Here is a 20,741-nt window from a genome sequence, read left to right on the forward strand (position 1 = left end):
TTCTTACTCTTTACTGTTGAGCCCCTGTCCTGAATGCAGTGAATGTGTTTTGCACATTTTGCTCACCAGCTTAACTAGCGTCTACAGTAGTGCCTGATATGTGTGCCTCCCAAACTATTTGTAAAGGATGGACCCAAGAACGCAGTGAAGGATTCCACTGTGAGGCAACTTTATACCAAAAAGGACTCACTGTTTCTAACCTGGATATTGTCTTTATTGGATCAAAATTGAACTGAGCATGGGAGAGATGTCAAGGGCCCCCATTCCCCAGAGACTGGCAAGGAACAAAAATAAATCACCTCTCATTTAGCATGTCACAAAGGAGCCAGCATCTCTGAAATCATGGCAACTCTGAAGGCTGGGGCCTGTGGACCAATGAAAGGGTGCTTCTTCAAGATATCCAAAGAGATCTCTCTCCTTGACCCATCTCACACACCGCTGTCCTGTGTTTTGTGACTTTGTTCCTCTAATCCTTTAACTGGGTGCATTCTGTGACTTGAGTAAAGGTGGTGCTAGGATTGAACTCGGGGCCTTGTGCATGCAAAACGTGCTCTAACACTGAGCTACACTCCCAGCCCCGTTGTGGATTCTATGGTCTGCTCCTTTTACATTATGCCAGATGCAAGTCACTATTAAGATTTTTATTTTTTAAGTTTGTGATGATCCTTAGAATTTCTCCATTAGGCCCTTTCCTTCCACAACATTTTGATTAGTCCATGAAGTCATTCATGCACCCTCATCCATCTCCCAAGTCTACAATTCATTTCTATTTTGTTATGTACTGGGGAACTTACAATTATCTACAAAGTATAAAGGAATCTATGTAGACATAAAGATATGAACATTTTAAAAAAGTGTTCATACCTTGCTTCATGTGAGTACAACTGAATCATCTGTCCTCCACAACTCCGCCCCTTTTCAACCGGTGTTCACAACCGCTGACCACACATACTGGAGGGTAAAACTGCTATGTGCACAGGACCCACCTTAAAAGAAATGCTCATTTAAAACCAGCAAGTGCTGACAGACATGGTGGCACTCGGCTGTAATCCCAATGACCCAAGGCTGAGGCAGGAGGATTACAGATTCAAGGCCAGCTTTGTGAATTTAGCAAAAGCCCCTCTCAAAACAAAAAGGGATAGGGATGTGGCTCAGTAATAGAGCACCCTGGAGTTTGATCCCCAGTACTAACAAAAAATAGCCAGGGGTTTTGTTTCCTTCATCACCGCCATCACCTACTTTCTGCAACAGCACCAACAAAAGCAAATGGTTAGCATTTTTCTGTGTGGTGTGTTTATCAAAAATAACACAAACCACAGGGTAAGGACAATAACTGCATCCTGGGTTCAGAGTGAGGCTGGCTATTGTTTGAACTTCATTCCCCCTAGTGGTATTTAAATACATTGTTTCTTTTATAACCAAAAAAGTGTAAAGGTAATCATAATGATCCTGGGTAGAAAAACAAGACTTGCGCCGTAAAAAGGGAGATAAGTTGCATTATAAGTTTAACACAAATCACCTCCTTTTAATGAAGGAGCCACTGACAGTTTGACTAAGGTACAGTCCTAAAATGCACTGTGTGTTATCTCTTGAAAAATATTAGACTTCTGATGCAAATCTCTATTCTTCATCTCCACAGGTTTATTTGCTTCAAGTAGTCTCTGATACTTTACTGAAGATGTTTCAAGTGTTCACTTTTATTTCTCTGGTTTCCTCTGGTAACATGATACAGAATGTACCATGAGCAACCCTGCCACCTTCACTGCATTCAAAGGTCTTCCAACCATTTTTCTTTGCATGACACCTACAGAGATGTTTCTTTTGGGCAAGGACTTCTCCATGGTCATTATATTTCTACCAACTTTGAGCTCACTAATCTGTGACCATTGATAATAAGGTTTATCTTCCCATAAATGATTTATTCAGAAAGCATTCATACTATTTTTTTCCCAGCATACTGTCAGCTATATAATGAGCTATATTTCTCAAGGGTTTTCTATCTTCAGTGCATCATGATTTACTCCTGTGTGATTTTTGTGACATAAAACGTGATGTAATTGATCACTGAAAGTACTATCACATTCATTGCATTCATAAGATTTCTCTTCTGTGCAAGGTCTAGTCTCTGCTGAGGGTGAATGTCTGACATCTGGCTGTCCCACAATAGCTATGCTCCTATCTGCTTGGAACTCACTGTTGCCCAATGAAGTCTGAGTTGCCACAGAAGGAATCTGCATAGTCCCCATGCTAACAAGACTCTCCTCCTGCATGGGATCATTTGTATGTAATGAGCTGCAACTCTTTGAGAAATTATTTTCTAGCTTGACTGAATCAACCTGTTTCTCTCTTGCATGCAGAATTCCCTTATGATAAACAAGGCATGACAGGTGGGAGAACGCCTTCCCACAGTCAGAGCACCCATAGGGTCTCTCTCCCGTATGAGTCCTCCGGTGTCTATTGAGGCATGACTTATTTCTGAAAGCTTTCCCACAGTCGCCACACCTGTAAGGCTTTTCTCCTGTGTGGATTCTCTGATGATTAATGAGACCAGACTTGTGTGAGCAGGATTTCCCACACTCGGTACATACAAAGGGAGTCTTTCCTGTGTGGAATCTCTGATGTGAGATCAAGCATGTTTTCTGGCTGAAGCCTTTCCCACAGTCACTGCAGACATAGGGTTTCTCTCCAGTGTGAATACGCTGATGTATAAGGAGATTGCCCTTCTGGATGAAGCCTCTTCCACATTCGTTGCAAGTGTAAGGCTTCTCTCCAGTATGAGTTCGCTGGTGGACAGTGAGATTGCCTTTCTGAATGAAGCCTTTTCCACATTCACTGCATATATAGGATTTCTCTCCTGTATGGGTTTTCAGATGTGCATTGAGTTGTGATTTCCAGCGGAAAGCCTTGTCACACTCAGTACATTCGTAGGGCTTCTCTCCTGTGTGAGTTCTCTGATGTTCAATGAGTCTGAACTTTCTGGAGAACGCCTTCTCACACAGGCTACATGCATGAGGTTTTTCTCCTGTATGAACTCGCTGATGATTAATGAGACGAGACTTCTTGATGAATCCTTTTCCACAGTCACTACATACATAGGGTTTCTCTCCTGTGTGAATTTTGTGATGTGCAATAAACTGTAATTTCCAGCGGAATGCTTTGTCACACTCGGTGCATTCATACCGCCTCTCTCCTCTGTGAGTTTTCTGATGTTCAGTGAGCCGGGACTTTCTGGAGAAGGCTTTCCCACACACACTGCACCCATGAGGCTTCTCTCCTGTATGCACTCTCTGGTGGTCTATGAGACGAGACTTCTTGAGGAAGGCCTTCCCACATTCGATGCATACATGGGGCTTCTCTGCCTTTTGGGATCTCTGATGTGAATTTGTATTCACAGAATTTCCATATTCAGGAAATTTAATTTCAGTAGGAAATTGTTCATGCCTGGCATGGAGGAATGATTTTCCAACTCCATTAGCCTTGACAGGATTCTCTACTTCACAGCTTCTGTTATGGTTGACTAAACTTAAATTTGATTTTAATCTTTTCCTGTGAAAGTCAAATATATCATGATTTTGCCTTAAAGGAAAGTTATTTGTTCTATGATGAATGATGTTTCTGGATGCACTGTATTTATGGCACTGTTCCAATTTCTTCTGACATCTTTGATTTCGAAACTGTATCTGTAGATGATCATCAGCTTTCTTGATTTCTAGGGAAGAGGAGAACATGAATTATTATGATATATAATGATTTATTAATCATTCTATGAGCACGGAACAGAATAAAACCACTCCACAAACAGCTTTGTATAGATTGGTTCTTTGTTGACAGCATTATTATGTAAAGTTAAAGAAACTCCAAGTGGATATGTTCATTGTCACTTGGACAGGGATAAAACACAACAGTTTAAACAAAACAAGATAAAAATAGTCAGAGAATAAGCAAGGTTACATCATTCAAAATGAATAAATGTGACAAAAAGGCAAGCTAAAATAAAATTAAGCCACTGTGACACTGGATCACAGAAGTTAGAGGAATATTTGTTTCAAACTAATGAGGGGCAAATTCACATACCCACAAATCCTCATTAAATTATGACTGTGTGTTAAGCATTGTGCTAGTGATGTTGATACAGTAATATATTCCTTATATTCTCTGAGTATATATTCTAGTTAGGGAAAATTAAACAAGGAAGCAGTGAAACATAGAAAGCAGGTACAAATTATAAAAATTGGAGATGGAAGTGGAGAAAATCAAGATACAATCTGCAGAAAGAAAAGACAAGGCTCACTCATGATTTCAACATGGGAGATTAGTAAACTTAAGGAATTAAGGATTATTCCTACTGGAGTAGCACTGTTTTCATGAAAAGGGGAATAACACTGAGTTTTGAATATGGGGGAAATCAAATATGCACTTTAGAGAACACATCATCCTTGAGAAGGTTTTAGATAGTCAAATACAGAAAAAAAATCTGATTGCATATATAAATCAAGAAAGGTCATGGTTGGAAATTAGGTGGGAATCATCATTATGTAAATATTAAGGAAAGAGGACTGGGCGAGATCAGGTTTGGAAAAAACATGTGGATGAAAACAAGATGAAGGCACAGGGCCAAGTTTACAATTGCTGTGATATTTAGAGTTTGGGTTTTGGAAAGCTCACTGAGAGGTTCCAAACACTGACTCTTCTGGAAAATAAGTAGAGGTATACTGGAACTGTTAGACCTAAGTGAGAATGTCATAAACTCAACACTCAACTTCTAGAAAACTGGGAAGACTCTTGGGGAGTCATTTTATTTTTCTAATACTTCATTCATAGACTATCATCAAACCAAATTTCCCAAAGCATCAATTTTACATTTAAAAGCAAACTTCTGCAGTAAACATGTCAGCTTTTTAGATGGCTTTGACACAATCTCTTGTATCAACTGAAAGAGAAAGAACAGTGATGCCCATGGAACTCGGATCACATGGTCAAGTGGCACGCTGCTGAACTAGGCAGGGAATGGTCACCTTTTCTGATCACACTCTGTGCTTGTACTGATGGAATCAAACTGTTCTTACTTCATGTCTCTGATGTAATGATCCCCAAACTCATATTTCTTTCTTGGGGGGTGGGGGGGAGTGGTTACTGGGGATTGAATCCAAGGTTCTCTAAATCCCCAGTCTTTTTAAATTTTGATTTAAAGACAGGGTTTTGCTAAGTTGCTGAGACTCCCTTCAACTTGCAGTCCCCCGCATCAGCCTCTTGAGCTGCCGCCATGGCCAGCCCAAACCCCTTCCTGGCACTCTCAGCACTGCCTTTCAAACTTCTATGTAAATGGCTTAGTGGCCATAATTGAAGGGGTCCTAAAGGATCACAGCTGGGACCCCAGACCAAGGCTTCTGTCAGTTTTGCCTTCTATTTTTTCTAGGAAATACTGGATGTACTTTATTGTTACACTGCTGCCACCCAGTTTAAAAGTAAGACTCCAGGACTAGGGGTGTAGCTCAGTGGTAGAGCACATGCTTAGCATGCATGAGGCCCTAAGTTCAATCCTCAGCACCAAAAAAAGGAAGGCTATAAATCTGAAACTAACTTATACCCAGGTTCACACTCACTTAACTCCCCTACAAACACCTTCTGACCTTCATGGGGCCGGTTCAGGCCAATCTTTTAACAATTCCTCACAAGGCCTTGTACATTTCCAATTTCACACCTTCATTCTTTTAAATTTTAATAGTGTCAGTAAAATACCAGTGACATAGAAAAATTGTATATATACAAGGCACACAATCTGATGTTTGGATGCACGTACATGGTGTAAAATGATCGCCAGGATCCACCTAATTGACATATCTACTGACCTTCACTCCTTGCCCTTCATCATACCCTTTATTCAAACCCTAGATACATCTCCTACATATCATGCTCTCATTCCCCATTCTAGGTGAACACAAGATGTCTTCCATAAATTTCTAAAGCATTCCCTATCTTTTTTTAAAAATAATAAATTTTATTTTATTTTTTACACAAACAGATCACAACTTTTCATTTCTCTGGTTGTACATGGCATTCCCTATCTTTATTGCTTATTTTGAGAGTTAATTTCACACAGCCCTGTACTGCAGAAGAAGATGCCTCCAGTTCAAAAGCTGAACTTCTATGTATTTATTACAACTAGGTCTCTCCTCTATTAAAATCTGATTCCTGGAATGCACTGTTATTTCTCAGTAACTTCCATCTCTTCTAGCACACAGTAGGGCTGTGATTTAACAACTAGGCTCAAGAGAGCCAACTTACAGCACCATATATAGACAAGCCAAGACTATCACCCCAAATCTACCAAATAGACTCAGAACGGGAAGATAAGGCAAGAGCATCACAAGTTTAAGAACAGCCTGGGAAACTTGGCAAGACCCCATCCCATGGGTTGGGGATGTGGCTCAAGCGGTAGCGCGCTCGTCTGGCATGCGTGCGGCCCGGGTTCGATCCTCAGCACCACATACAAACAACGATGTTGTGTCCGCCGAGAACTAAAAAATAAATATTAAAAAATTCTCTCTCTCTCCATCACTCTCTCTTTAAAAAAAAAAAAAAAAAAAAAAGACCCCATCCCAAAATAAAACTAAAAGGGTTGTAGATGTAGCTCAGGGAGTTCAATCTCCAGTACTATGAAAAACAGACAGAAAGAATGAAGATACACACCACAGGAAACCGTTCAGTTAATAAAAACTCACCTTTCTGATTGTGAGTTGTCCAAGTTCTTCATCTGTACTCCCTTTACAGAAGACATTACTCACGCCATATTTCTCTCACCTAATCTCTCGTGACTTGGGACATCCAACCAGAGAGTATTTCATGAATATGAACAAGCACATCTAATTATAAAGTCCAAAGCAGAACTAATTTCTCAAACATACACCTACCCTGGGCCCCTGAACTTGTGACCATGTCTATGTGAAAGGTAATTCTCCTAAATGATCCACTCAAGGGCCCTTCCTATCCGAAAGAGCAGCTCTAGTCCCCCTCACACACTATTCTATTATGGTATTTTACTATTCTTCCCAGCAATTTTCATAACTAGGTATTTTTTTTATTTACTATTTTTAGTTGTAGATGAAAACAATACCTTTCTTTTATATATTTATTTTTATGTGGTGCTGAGGATAGAACCCAGGGCCTTGCACATGCTGGGCAAGCGCTCTGCCACTGCGCCACAATCCCAGCCCACAAGGTATTTTTTATTAACTTTGCCTTCTTTCAGAATCTAATCCCAAGAAAAATTCTTGTTGTTATTGTTGTTTACAGCTATCAAGATCAATATGTAATAAACTATCAAAACTATTAATGTGAAGGCTGGGGTTGTGGCTCAGTGGTAGAGTGCTTGCCTAGCATGTGTGAGGCACTGGGTTTGATACTCAGTACCACATAAAAATAAATACATAAAAGATTAAATAAAAAGAAGAATGCTTAAAAAAACTACTTAAAGTAATCAAAAAGTATTTAAAGCAATGAAATAAAGATTTATATGTATAAAGCACTTTGGGGAAATTATTTTAAAGGTAGATGACCTTGAGTTTAGGAGAAGAAAGAGGAAAAAAGTTTTATAAGCAAGATGATGCCAATCATGGAGATCCATTGAGAACATCATTTGAGAGAAGAGAAATTTCCATCTCATGTGAATGACCAGGATGATTAACTGGGACTTAATTCCATTGGATAAACGGTAAGAAAAGGAAAGCTTTCAGGGAAAAATCCCAAACAATGAGCAGAATGCAGAATTAACAACCGCACAAGGAAGTTAAAGCACAGCAGCCATAAGGCTCAATGATGAGGTTTGGACTCAGGGAAAATAAAAGGGAGCCGAAGAGGTAGGAGAGTTTCAAGGCCCCTCCACAGTGGCCAGCACCGACTCAAGGAGCTGCAGTGGAATGGTAAATACACAGTATCAGCACTTGGCTTAGAAGAACAGAGGGACATACTGACACGACAATCTCCACAGAAAACAGAGGTCAATGGAATGATGGAAACTTTTACAGGGTCAAGAACAGAGCGAAATGTGGGAAACAAAACCTTTGCTGGACCTCAGAATGGGCAAAGAGAAGCTTAAGAGGCAGACAGGTGCAGAGGGCAGAGAACCCCAGATGGGGTGGATAATAGGAAGGGAAAACAACATCCTCCACAGGGGCAAAAGGGCTCTAGGACGACAGCTTTGAAACCAAAGACCTCTCCTTGAGAAAGGCATGGAAGGTAGGATTTCAAAGTAACAGAGATAGAAGAAACAGGTAGTGGTATGCTGGTGGGGAAAGAATGGCAAGAGCTGAGAATCCTAAAAACAAGACTAGGGAGAAACAGTGATCAAATCCAAGAAGAGACAAAGAGGAGCTTTGAAAGACATGGCTCTGTGTGGGGAGCAGGGTTTGTGAAGGCTGTTCACACATCCTCAGGCCCTCTCACATCTGCGACTCCTCTGACAAGTAGACTAGGACTTCCTGGTCCACCCTCCTTGCAAGTTTCACTCACTCACCTGAACAAATCTGACCTTGGATTTCATCTTCCACTGTCCACGGTTCTCCTCGTAACAACTTGGAGAGGGCATCGGGCTTGTTGGCTTGGCACCCTGTTCATGGGAAATGACAGTCTTAGGTTCATCAAACTGGGCTGTGATCTGTCAACAACAATGTTCTATTTTAGGAACTCTGTAGTTTACATCTGCAAAGCAAAGGCTTTGCTCTCTTAAGGGAGCATAATACACCCTCTTATCTGGGGCCTGAGAGGCCACCCTTGAGACACCACAGGACCTCCAAGGCTTTCAGACACTGAGAAAGAAAAGGCCACAGACTGGCACCCTCTGAGCTGCACAGGGCAGCCATCCTCACCCACGGACACCAGGTTCCTGCAGTTCTCCAACATCACGTCCCGGTACAGGTCCTTCTGAGTAGGGCCCAGGAGGTGCCACTCCTCCCAGGTGAACTTCACGGCCACGTCCTCCAGTGTCAGCAACTCCTGGGGGGGGAAAAAATCCTACTTAATATGAAGTCTTTCTTTTCCATAGATACAGAGGAAATGTGAAGGATATTATGCTGCTCATTTTCACCATTTAACCTGTATCTATATACCTAGGTGTTGAGATTTTTTTTTTTAATTTTGTATTTATTTTTTATTTATATAGGACCGTGGAATGCATTACAATTCTTATTACACACATAGAGCACAATTTTTCATATCTCTGGATCTCTGGTTGTATACACAGTATATTTACATCAATTCCTGTCTTCATACCTGTACTTTGGAAAATAATGATCATCACATTCCACCATCATTAATAAGCCCATGCCCCCTCCCTTCCCCTCCAATCCCTCTGCCCTATCTAGAGTTCATCTATTCCTGTAATTTTTTAAAAACAATATATTGTGCAGGGCCAAGTGGTATATGCTTATCCCAGCTACTAAGGAGGCTCAGGTAACATGGGCAATTTAGAGAGAACCCTGTCTCAAAATAAAATAAAAAGGGCTAGCTCAGAGGGAGAATGTTCCTGGGTTCAGTCCCCAGGATATTCCCACCCCCACACACACCTATAGAGGCACACATAAGTACAGGCAGTACACACCAATACCCACTTGTTAAAACTGCACGAGGGGATTAGGAAAGAAGGTGTGAAAAGAAATCCTTTTTTTTTCCCTTTAACTATATGTAATCTAATGATTGGAGAAACTGTTTTTTAATCTTTTGGTATACTCATGCACAATTGTACAATTAACTTTTTAAATAATATAATAAAGGAAGCAGTAGGTAAGGACTGACTTTAAATGAAAAGAAGTATGCACTGTCTGGGCTAGGGGGAAGTTTTAAGACAACAATACCTTCAACTCCCTAATGTCAAAGATGCACTCAAACCCAGTTTAATCACCAGTTCATACAGAAAAAAAGCCAAACAATCTTTCCATTTTCCTAGTTCATTTACATTTTATTCCTAGATTGACCCTAACATCCATTAAGGCTGGGCCCATGGGTCATCTTGCTATGGGCTGCATGAGCAACTGTGTCCTGACTTCTCTTGGCCTCTACCTAAATATACTTTGAAGAACTGTGCTTGACATTTATGAGAAAGCTGCAGTTAACGACATCCTCTATGAGGCAGTGGTGTGGCTCAGTAGTAGAGCATGCACACCGCACCCACAGGCCCCGAGTTTGATTTCCAGCACTATCAGGGGGAAAAAAAAAATTATCACATTATTTCTGGAAGGCCTAAGTGCTATGAAATAGTGACACCTTTCACAAACTAGTCTGCTTTCTCCTCAGTCAGTGCACATGACCATGAGGAGTCTCTCTCTGGTTGTGATGACTGTCGGATATTCAACAGAAGGTAATAGCTCATGTAAGTAACAGAATCCTCCAGTCACAAACTATGCTTTAGTATTAGTCATTCAATATGAATTCTACTGTACTGTTTTTATTCAAAACACTTCTGACACAAAGTATCAGAACTATTGGATATCCAACAATTTAATTCAATTCTGACACCAACTTCTTGAATTAGTGAAGGCCCACCATTTAAGATCGCAAGCATGGAGTCCCCAGTTATCCACAGTTATCCACACTTCTGTCCGACTTGGCTATTAAGCTGGGGGTTCCCACAACCCACACACAGGTTCAATGACAACTCAGAACTGAGGAAAGCAACTTACTTACTACTACCAGTTTATTATAAAGGGTATAACCAAGGAGCAACCAGATGGAAGAGATGCACAGGGTAAGGCATGTGACGTGGGAACTGGGGACGTCTAAGTCTTCCCTGGGTGCACCACAATATGTTCACAACCCAGACTCTAATACTGTCGTTCAGAGGTTTTTATGCAGGTTTAATTATATAGGCATGATTGATTATATCACTGGCCATGGGAGACTGGACTCAATCTCCAGCCCCACTCCTCTCCCTGGAGAATGGGGGTAAGGAAAGCTCAAAGTTCCAAGCTTCTGAACAAGTTTCAGTCTTTCTGGTGACCAGCCTCCATCCTGAAGCTAGGTTCTATTAAAAGTCTCTTTACTAGAACAAAAAAGGGTTCTATCATCCTTATCCCACTCAGAAAGTTCCAAGGCTTTTCAGAGCTGAACACCAGGACCTGGGGACAAAGACCATATATCTTTTTAGAGACCACAGTATGAACCACAAATGATCCTAGGTCTAAAGTCCTCCAGAAATGAATCATGGAATGAAGAGAAAAATAAAGCAAACCCAAAGTCACCTGGGGATTGATCATGTTCTTCTGCTATTGGGAGATGGCCAATAACCTGGGGACTGTCCCTTCAGTTCCTTCTTGAACTGCTCCAAAATTTCTGGTTAGAAATCTTGAGTCTCCAGTCAATGGTGTCTCCACAAACGGTGGTACCAGGTCCAGGAATGTCCTCACTTCCTGTGATGTGTCTTGCTCCAGGAGCTACCTGTGTGCTGAGGAGTGAACACAGTTTGAGCATACATCCCCTCACATATGCACTTCACGCCCACCTCTAGCCTTTATTGGGGTCCCAGAACCTGAGGGCAATAACACTATTTTAAATGTACGGGCAACGTTTCTTTCTCCTATGAAACGGAAGTATGACTGAATGGTGAAGTGGGAAAGGCGAACCAGCAAAATACCAAAAGACTACTCAGGTCTGTTTTTAGAAAGAAGACATATAGAAGGTGAAGATCTGGACATTAATTGCTTTAAAAACATGTGCACTCATGTACCTGTGTAAAAGTCTATAGACACCTTGTGTGTATGCACACTCCGTTTAAAGACAAATGTAGTAAGTAAAACATAGCCATTATCTTAATTATTTATCACTAACCACTTTATTACATTTAATCATTATTGCCAATTCCAGCACTGACCAAAGGGTTGTGGATTGACTGTCTTTCCTAAAAACATACTGTCATGAGCCGTCGGTGGGCTGTGTGTGGACTATGTTGCACACAGTAGCTCCTGAGGGGATCAGTCTGGCACTGGGAACTCCCTGGGGCACTCCCCACAGAGACTGACCACCTGATGCAGGTGAACTTCCCCCTTAAGCTCCACCTAAGATCCCCTAAGAGATAGATGTGACCTGCCAAGATGTCAAATCAACCTGACTGCAAGACATCACAAAACAAGACTCTGCCCTTGAAACCTCACCCCTGCCTTTGATAGACCCCCGCCTTAAATAAACCACTGTGAGCCATTTTGTCTTTGTCTAGTTTAAGAACTCATGTGGACTAGATCTATCAGGGGCTTCTCTTTTGTAACATATTTCTGAGTGTTTGTTTTATTATTTGTTAATTACTAGAGATATTAAGATTTAAAATGGTTTAATTATTTGAGATATTAAGACTTAGGGTGGCTATATAGGGTGGCTTGGATTCCTCTGGGAAGAAGAACCCTCCAGTGAGACCCTGACCATCTTCCCCCCGAAAACATGCCATGTGGCAAAGCTAGAATTCGCACTCAGCTGCCCCACTCTAAGAACATGGCTTTAGTTGCCACTGTATTCCCTTGGCCACATACCCTCCTAAGACTTTTCCCTTTTCTACTACCTGAGGGAGTTTGAACTGCACAAGGTCACATGGTGAGTGGCACACAGCCAGACATATGATTTCAACTTCCAGAATCAGCTCTCTTAAGAGTGACACATGCAACTACCTTCTTCCACAAAAAGGGAAAGTTCATGTCGCACACCTGTCCTGATAGCAGCAGGGAATCAGCAGCCTAGAGGATTTCTAAGGGCCAAATTCTAGAGCTCCAGTGAGAAGCTCACATGACGAAAGCATTAACTTGAGGGAGTCACCTTGAATTCCCCTTCTACCCCACTGGCTAGAAACATGGTGACAAGTTCCCTGTGGCTCTCCTGAATCCTCCAAACCCACAAGGCCTGTGCTTACACATCCTCCAACCCATGACTGTACATTCTCCTCTCCCATATTAGTGCCAAAAGTCCACCTACAAGGCAGCAGAACTTCCAGACTTGCCTTGTTGGAACACCACCAACGGAAATGTGCAGAGCCCAATAATGTAGTCCTGAGTAGGAGGTAGTGGGTACAATACTTCAGAGGCACCAGGTATGCACTTTACATGGTAAGGCTTCCTTTCTCACATCTCCACAGCCTTTATCCAAAGAAGATTCCACCTCATTTTCAATCTTTAAAACCTTTCTGTGGAATATAATCATTTCTGTTACCTCTAGAGGCTGGATCATTTCACTGAACGGGGAGTATTGTTCTTGAAAGTGCATGTGTATGTATACACGTAGAGCCACCCAGAAAACCTCACAAACTCCAGAACATCACTCACAAACAGGCTGTAGTCACCACTATGTGAAAAAAAAAAAAAAACAACACAGGAAAATCAACAGAAAAACTTTATTATATGTAAAACAAAACTATTACTTACAGACACATACACATTTAGTAAAACATGCATGATGTGCAACAAGTCCAAAAGAGCAGTCACCTTTGAGGAGGGAGGAGACACAGACTAGAGGTATCACTGAAGGCGTACTTGCAGAAGATTGTTTAAAAAAAAAAAAAAAAAAAACCACCACCACCACCACAACAAATAATCACATACATCACTAAGCAAAAATGGCAGAGTAGCCTATTCCTCCACAGAAATTTCAGAAACTCAAGTAAAAACAAAATTAAAAACACTTTCTCAAAATAAGATATATCTGGTGAATTTTGCCTCAATAACAACAAAAATTTTCCAACACATCCTACATATACCCAGTGAAACAATATAAGTACTTTCTCTAAAGCCAAGAGCAAGGGAAGGAGGAGCAGTATCACCATTTTTATCTAGAGCTATTTTGGAAATACTATCTAATTAATTATGTAAAGATTCTACTAATAATAATTAATATCTTTAAAAGGAAGCAAATTATAGGACATTGCTCAATATGATAAGCAAGAATCAGAGTTTCACAAATTTAACTGAATATATATCAACACAAGTTTTCAGTCAGATGGAATATTACAGAGTTTGTATCTAAAAAAAAATGATAATATTCCAAAACGCACATTTCTTTGTCAATATTAAAGGATGAAACAATTTGGGGAACAGCTTAACAATCTGTATTGAATACTTTCAAGTCACATGCCTATAATCCCAGCTGCTCAGGAGGCTGAGACAGGAGGACTGCAAGTTCAAGGATAGCCTGAGCAAGCAAGCAAGGCCCTATCTCAAGCATAAAAATATATAAATAAATAAAAAGGGATGGACTCAGTCGAACACCACTGAGTTCAATCCCCAGTACCACACACACAAATTACTTAGGTCTATTAAGAGAGAAGCGGTTGAATGAGTAAAGATATACACCCAATGAAACACTAAGCAACTGTTAAAAATACTAACAACCTCGGGCTGAGGGTGTAGCTCAGTGGAAGAGCACCTGTTTCACATGCATAAGGTTCTGGGTTTGATCCCCAGCTTACAAACAAAACAACTTTAAAAACCCCAGGAGTCTACATGTAGTAAAAAATGTACAGCATAAGCACATGAAAAGTTGCTCAACAGCATGATGTCTTTCAGAGAAAATCATGAGATACCACGTCACACCACCAGAATGACCCTAATTATAACCTGAAAATAACCTGTTGGTGAGTATGAAGGTACAGGAACCCTAATATACTGCTGGTGGGAATAGTAAATGGTGCAGCAGCGATTTTTCCTCAACTGCTTAAACATATTCACTATGTAACCTATCAACTCTATTCCTAGGTTTACATACAAGGGAAATAAACACATATTCACGCACAAGTTTGCCCACAAATGTTTATAAAAGCATCATTCATAAGAGAACAGAGGAGACAAAAAAAACCATCCACCAGTTGGGGAAGAATTAAACAAGATGTATCATATCTATATGAGAGAATATTATTCAGGCATAAAAACAGATGAAGTACAACAGTATGCTACATCATGGATGAATCTTAAAAGCAGTATGTTATATTTAAAAGCCAGTCACAAAAGACCACATAATGTATGATTTCATTCAAATGAAATATCCAGAATAGGTAAATACATAGAGACAAGAAGTAATTAGTAGGTGCTTAAAGGTCGGGTGGGGGTGCAGGAATAGGGGAATAGGAGGTATAGGGAGTTGTAGCAAAAAGTTTTGCGGTTTGTTTTCGAGGTGATAAAAATGTTCTAAAGTTGGGACTGAAATAGTAGTACAGTGGTAGAGTGCTTACCTAGCATGCACAAGGCCCTAGGTAAATTACCAGCACTGCAAAAAAAAAAAAAAAGTTCTAAAATAGACTTGGTGATGATTGCACATAGGAAACACCACTCAATTTCACATTATAAGTGGGTGAATTAAGTATGTGAATAGTAAAGCAGATATAGAAAAAGGCTACCCGTAGAACTTAATCACTGTACACCCACTGAAATATTTATAGAGAAAAATATGAATGTCAGCAACTTACTTTGAAATGTGTCCCCTGCCCCCCAATATTTAAAAAGATGTGTTAATGAGGAGAAAGGCAATATATCGATAGATACATGATAAAGAAAGCAAGAAAACAAAATCTAGATGAAATTTTTATATTTGAAATTTTTCAGGTGTTAGGAGCTGGCAAAGCTTATACTAAGAAGAATTCAGTTAGGTAACCGGAAACAAAAACATATTTTTAAACTAACTGTTTTTCTGTGTAATAGTAAACTAAAAGACATCAAAAAGGTCAAAAAAATATCATTTACAATTGAGAAAAATTAATAAGATCAGAGGGAGCAACACGCTTGGGTTAACACAGAATCAAAACCTGTTTTCGTTTTTTTCCCACGTGATATAAGGGGTCTAAACCCACAACCTCTCACACCCTAGGCAAGTGTTCTACCACTGAGCTACATCCCCAGCCCTTTTTATTTATTTTATTTTATTTTATTTTATTTTAGATAGGATCTCACTAAGTTGCCCAGGCTGGTCTTGAACTTGTCATCCTTTTACCCCAGGCTCTCCAATAGCTGGGAGTAGCTGGGATTACAGGCATGTGCCATGGCATCAGTCTCATTACCACACCTTGAAAGTGGTAACTGAACTTTCAAAATATTAGTATTCTATCTAAGCATATGCATATACTTAGTGAATCCAGTCACAACGGCACAGGTTTGCCTCTTGGTGCATACGATCACAAAATTCTCTTTTATTTTTTGAGACAGTGCTCATCATTTTGCCCAGGTTGTCTCAAACTGGTGGGCAGAAGCAATACTCCCCCTTCAGCCTCCTGAGCACCTGGACGACAGGTGTGTATCACCAAGTCTGGATCTATCACTGAACTTTAGAAAACTACTTTTATACAAAAAAAAAAAAAAAACAATTATAAAAGCTACTTTTAAAGCAAAAACTTATGCTTATTATATGAATGCTCATGAAATGAAATCAATGATAAGAAAAATCATACCATCCGGCACAGTGGTGCACACCTGTGATCCCAGCGGATGGGGAGGCTGAGGCAGGAGAATTGCAAGTTCAAGGCCAGTCTCAACAATCTCGCGAGGCCCTGCAATAATTAATTAATTAATTTAAAAGGGCGGATGTGGCTCCGGGGTTAGGCGGCCCTGGGTTCAATCCCCGTGGAGTGTGCGTATGCAGAAGAAAAAGAGATTCAACCAATACCAACATTGCAGTAGTTTGTCCTGATCGTAAAAATCAAACATAGAAAATGAAGTCTGGATGTGAAATACGTGTCACCAATGCCACCAACGCCACCCTGGGGGCGCGCTCCGGGGTGGGCAACTCCTTCAGCTCGGGTTCGCCCCGATCCCCCCGCCGCTCTCCGGCTCCGGGACCAGCAGAAGCGAGATGCGCGAAGCCGGGGAACTGCAGCCGTGTGCTGGGGCTCGGGCCTGGGAGGGGACGCGGCGTCTACCCCGAGACAGCCCGGGGACCCTGTCCCCTCGGTGAAACCCCGGGTTAGTCCGACAGGGGACCTGCGCCGACACGGGACCCACCCCGACCAACCTCTCGCGGCCCCACTTCTGTCACCGCGCTCCGCGGCGAGCTGCAGACATCCAGCCAGGGCAGACCCACTCGCTGACGGCCGGCTCCCTCAGGACCGACTCAAACGCGTTCGTCGCACGCTTCCAGGCTGCCCTCCCTAACAGCGCCGCCTACACGACACCTAGGGACAATGCGCCCGGGAACCCTGTTCTACAGAAGAACCGGACTCACCAGAGTCTCCCCGGAACCCAGCCGACCTCCAAGAAATTGCACTTCCGCCAATTTTCCCCAAACGGGACCCAGCCAGCCTCCGCGCCCGGCCTACGGCGGCCTACGAGGCAAGGTTTAAGGATGTTTTGCCCAGCGCCGACACCAGGACTTCCGGCTCGTCGGTAGGGGCGGAAATAGGTTGGCGCTCACACCGCCGCGGATGCCGGGGGCGGCCATCTTGCAGTATTGGACATACAGGCGGTATCGCGGCCGTTTTGCCCAATTAGCTGGCACAGTTCGGATCTGTTGAAGGACTCCCATTTCTTGGCACCTTCGACCTCCTCCCGGCCAGATTCCCTTGGCTTTCAAATGCTCGCGTTTACACTAGGCACACACATAGTAAGCTACGGCCACCTCCACAACACCAGACTCTACACAGGGAGATCGCTGGAAACGGAACAGTGGGCGCAGCCATCTTCCTAGTTACGTGTCCGTACAGATGAAAGGCTTCCTCCGCGAGGAAAAAAGAGCAAGCTGACCAGCAGGTGAACACCGCAGAACGATTCTGGCTGCGTGGGAAGGGCAGGAACACAATTTTTAAGGCAGAAGAGGGTCTGAAGAGGCAACGGCGGTACGAAGATCGCGGCCTCGCAAACAAAGGGAAGTGAGAATTACCGCTCAAGAGGAGCACCCTTTCCCTTTGAGGGCGGGGCGCGGTTCCCGTTCCGGAAAGGCGGAGCAGTAGCGAGCCAATGGGGAGAGGGGACGGCACGAGAGGGCGGGGCCTCTCCTCAGGGCGGCGGTTCCGGGTCCAGGAGGAGCCAACGTCACCTGGGGCAGATGCTCTTTTTACCGACGTGTGGAAGGAATGCCTTTCTCCACACATTTGACATTACATAACTCAATGTGATCTCCTGTAGCCGAAGAAGCCAGAGTAAAGCCCATCAGTTCTCAATAGAAGCCCGAGGACCTAGTGTGTATTTTTCTGTGTTTTAGTTCCATCTCCCCTCGTCACCAGTAATATTCCAGGAAGGGATTACTTCCTTCCCCTGGGCCCTGCCCAAGTGAGGAGGACTCCCACACAGCCCACTCCCAAGCACAGGGGTGAAGAATGAGAAGTAAATCTTCAGTTTTGTCCCCAGATTCAAATGCTTATGCAATCTGGAAACCCCTTAAACTGTTTTCCAACTCTTTAGGGCCTTAAAAAACAAACGACTGATACGACCTCCTTGGTATGGTCTGTAGAATCTTGAAGACTTTTCTATTGATATGTAACCCAAAAACATCTCAACAGGATTTTTTTTATAATCCTAGACAGAGCAGTTCTAAAATCTTCAAAGGTGACAAACACTGCCAAGAATATTTTAACAATTCTAACAGAGAAATATGATAAGAATTTTTCTGTACTTGGTAGAAAGCAACATTTACCAGAAAGTTAAAGTGTGATTTTGGTATAGGGATAGATACATATTCTAAAATGTAACAACGCAGGAAATTATCCATGCATGTGAAAATTGGGTATATATATAACTGACATAGCATTCAAGTAGCTGGAATTGCAGGTGTGCACCACTGTACCTGAATAACACCTTTTCCCCATTTATTGTTAACCACTTATAAATAAGTATATTTGCTTTCATACATACAGTTCACTGTACAGATGATGCTCTGTATACATGGGGCAGGAAAATGTATTCAGTTGAAGTTTTCAAATCTATCTCACACAGCTGTCCTATAGACAATAAAATTGCTCAAGTGTGTTCAGCAAAGGAAAGTGTCTTCCTTAATCATGGGGCTAGAGGCCTTGGCTGATTCTAGGGCTGAATAACACCTTTTTAAAGTTTCATATATTTGCCTTTTTTTCCCTACCTGTACTTGAATACCTAGTAATTATATCAAAAGTAATATGCTCAAAAAGGCATGCCTGATTTCCTTCCTTTCTGAACCTCATAATATTTCTCATCCTGTTAGAAGGCATTACCCTCTCACGCATCTGCTCAAGCCACCTGTGTAGGAATACCCTTTGATTCTGTTTTGTACCTCTTCCCACCTCAGGACCTTAGTGAGCCTTGCCATTCATCGCACCTTTCATGGAAGTCCTGATTTCATCCACTTTTCATCATTCCTGTGCTTCTTCAAACCACTGTCACATCTGCAGCTTCATAGCTTTTCCTTTTCTTTATGGTTTATCTTGTTTCCCTTTCTACCCCTAGGACAGGACATCAGTAAAAATGAGGAGCAGGTTTGTGCTTCCAAGCACCACCATCATGCCTAGTCTATGGCAGTAGCCATTTCATGAGGATGTTCTGAATGAATGACTGTGTCCCTTGTCAGTTTGGACCCAGCCTCTGTGGTGAAATGCCACAGGGGCTTCCTTGTGGGTTACTGTTGCCAAGGTCCTATGTAGGCAGCAGCCAAACCTACATTTACTAATTGCAAATTTCTAATCTTGTTTTACACTTGTGGCTGTTCTCTTTGGGGTATTTTTTCCTATGTTACTGGGTATTTGTCCACATCCAAGAGATAAGGAGTTAGTCTTTAATGAGTAGAGTTTTCATTTGGGGAAGGTGAAAAGTTCTGGAGATGGAGGTGGTGACAATTGCAGAATATTGTGAATGTACTAATCGACACAAGTCTGTACACTTAAAAATGGTTGTGGAAAATTTTATCTTATGTGTATTTAACCATAAGAGAATATTTTTTGTAAGTTTAAAAAAAAAGAACATTTGGACTTAGAATTTCTTTCATATAATATAATTTGGTTTCCACTAATGTACAGCAGGGTTTTTTTTATTTTTTTCATTTATTTTAATTAGTTATACATGACAATAGAATGCAAATTTTTGCACTTTGACATATCATACGTATATGGGATATAATTTCTCATTTTTCAGAGTGTACATGTTTCAGAATCATATTGGTCATGCAGTCACATATATACATACAGTAATAATGTCTGTTTCATTCTACTATCTTTCCTATCCCCACATCCCTTACCCTCCTCTTCCATCACTTCCCTCTACCTAATCTAAAATAACTCTATTCTTAAAAATTCGGCTTTTGGTTTTGTGGGATTGGATTATTTCACTTAGCATGATATTCTTCAACTCCATCCATTTGCTGGTGAATGCCATAATTTCACTCCTCTTTAAAGCTTACAAATATTCCCTTGAGTATATATGCCACATTTTCTTTATCCATTCGTTTATTGAGAATCACCTTGGTTGGTTCCGTAGTTTAGGTATTGTGAATTGAGCTGCTATAAACATTGACGTGGCTGCATTGCTGTAGTATGTTGATTTTAAGTCCTTGGTATAAACGGAGGAGTGGGATATGTAAAGAAAATAATAAAGTAGACAGAGACAAGGTGCAGAGTCAGGAAAGGAAGTGGCTGCTTGTCCAAGTGGCCACTTTTATTTATATAAATAGGTTACATTAGGTCATTAGTACCATAACTACATTATTGTTTAGAGTATCAGTAAGGTTCTAATTCTGCAGTCACATTTCAGAATTACACTATGTAATGTCAGGAGCTTTGTGCTGCTCTTAAGAAAGACCATTGTCTCAAGTTACTGCTAAGTCTTGGCAGATCC

The 20,741-nt window shown here is 41.5% G+C and overlaps 1 protein-coding gene across 9 annotated transcripts; it reads right to left on the bottom strand.

Annotated features, from left to right (window-relative positions):
- Window positions 1–1,704: 1,704 nt before the first annotated feature.
- Window positions 1,705–18,769, bottom strand: ZNF613 (zinc finger protein 613). 9 transcript variants are annotated; one of them, XM_081273816.1, is made up of 7 exons: window positions 17,170–18,769; window positions 16,400–16,498; window positions 13,180–13,311; window positions 11,232–11,434; window positions 8,865–8,991; window positions 8,513–8,605; window positions 1,705–3,709 (listed from the first exon to the last, which is right to left on the bottom strand). In XM_081273816.1, the coding sequence occupies exons 4-7, from the start codon at window positions 11,244–11,246 to the stop codon at window positions 1,986–1,988; spliced, it is 1,959 nt and encodes a 652-aa protein (XP_081129942.1). In that variant the 5' UTR covers window positions 11,247–11,434; window positions 13,180–13,311; window positions 16,400–16,498; window positions 17,170–18,769; the 3' UTR covers window positions 1,705–1,985. The 9 variants fall into 9 exon arrangements, with proteins under 9 accessions (XP_081129942.1, XP_081129943.1, XP_081129945.1 ...); XM_081273817.1 differs by lacking the exon at window positions 17,170–18,769 and adding an exon at window positions 16,960–17,163; XM_081273819.1 differs by lacking the exon at window positions 16,400–16,498.
- Between the last annotated feature and the right edge of the window lie 1,972 nt (window positions 18,770–20,741).

The sequence above is a fragment of the Spermophilus citellus genome (genome assembly GCF_964194105.1).
Source record: "Spermophilus citellus genome assembly, chromosome: 18".
In the NCBI taxonomy this organism is placed as follows: Eukaryota; Metazoa; Chordata; class Mammalia; order Rodentia; family Sciuridae; genus Spermophilus; species Spermophilus citellus.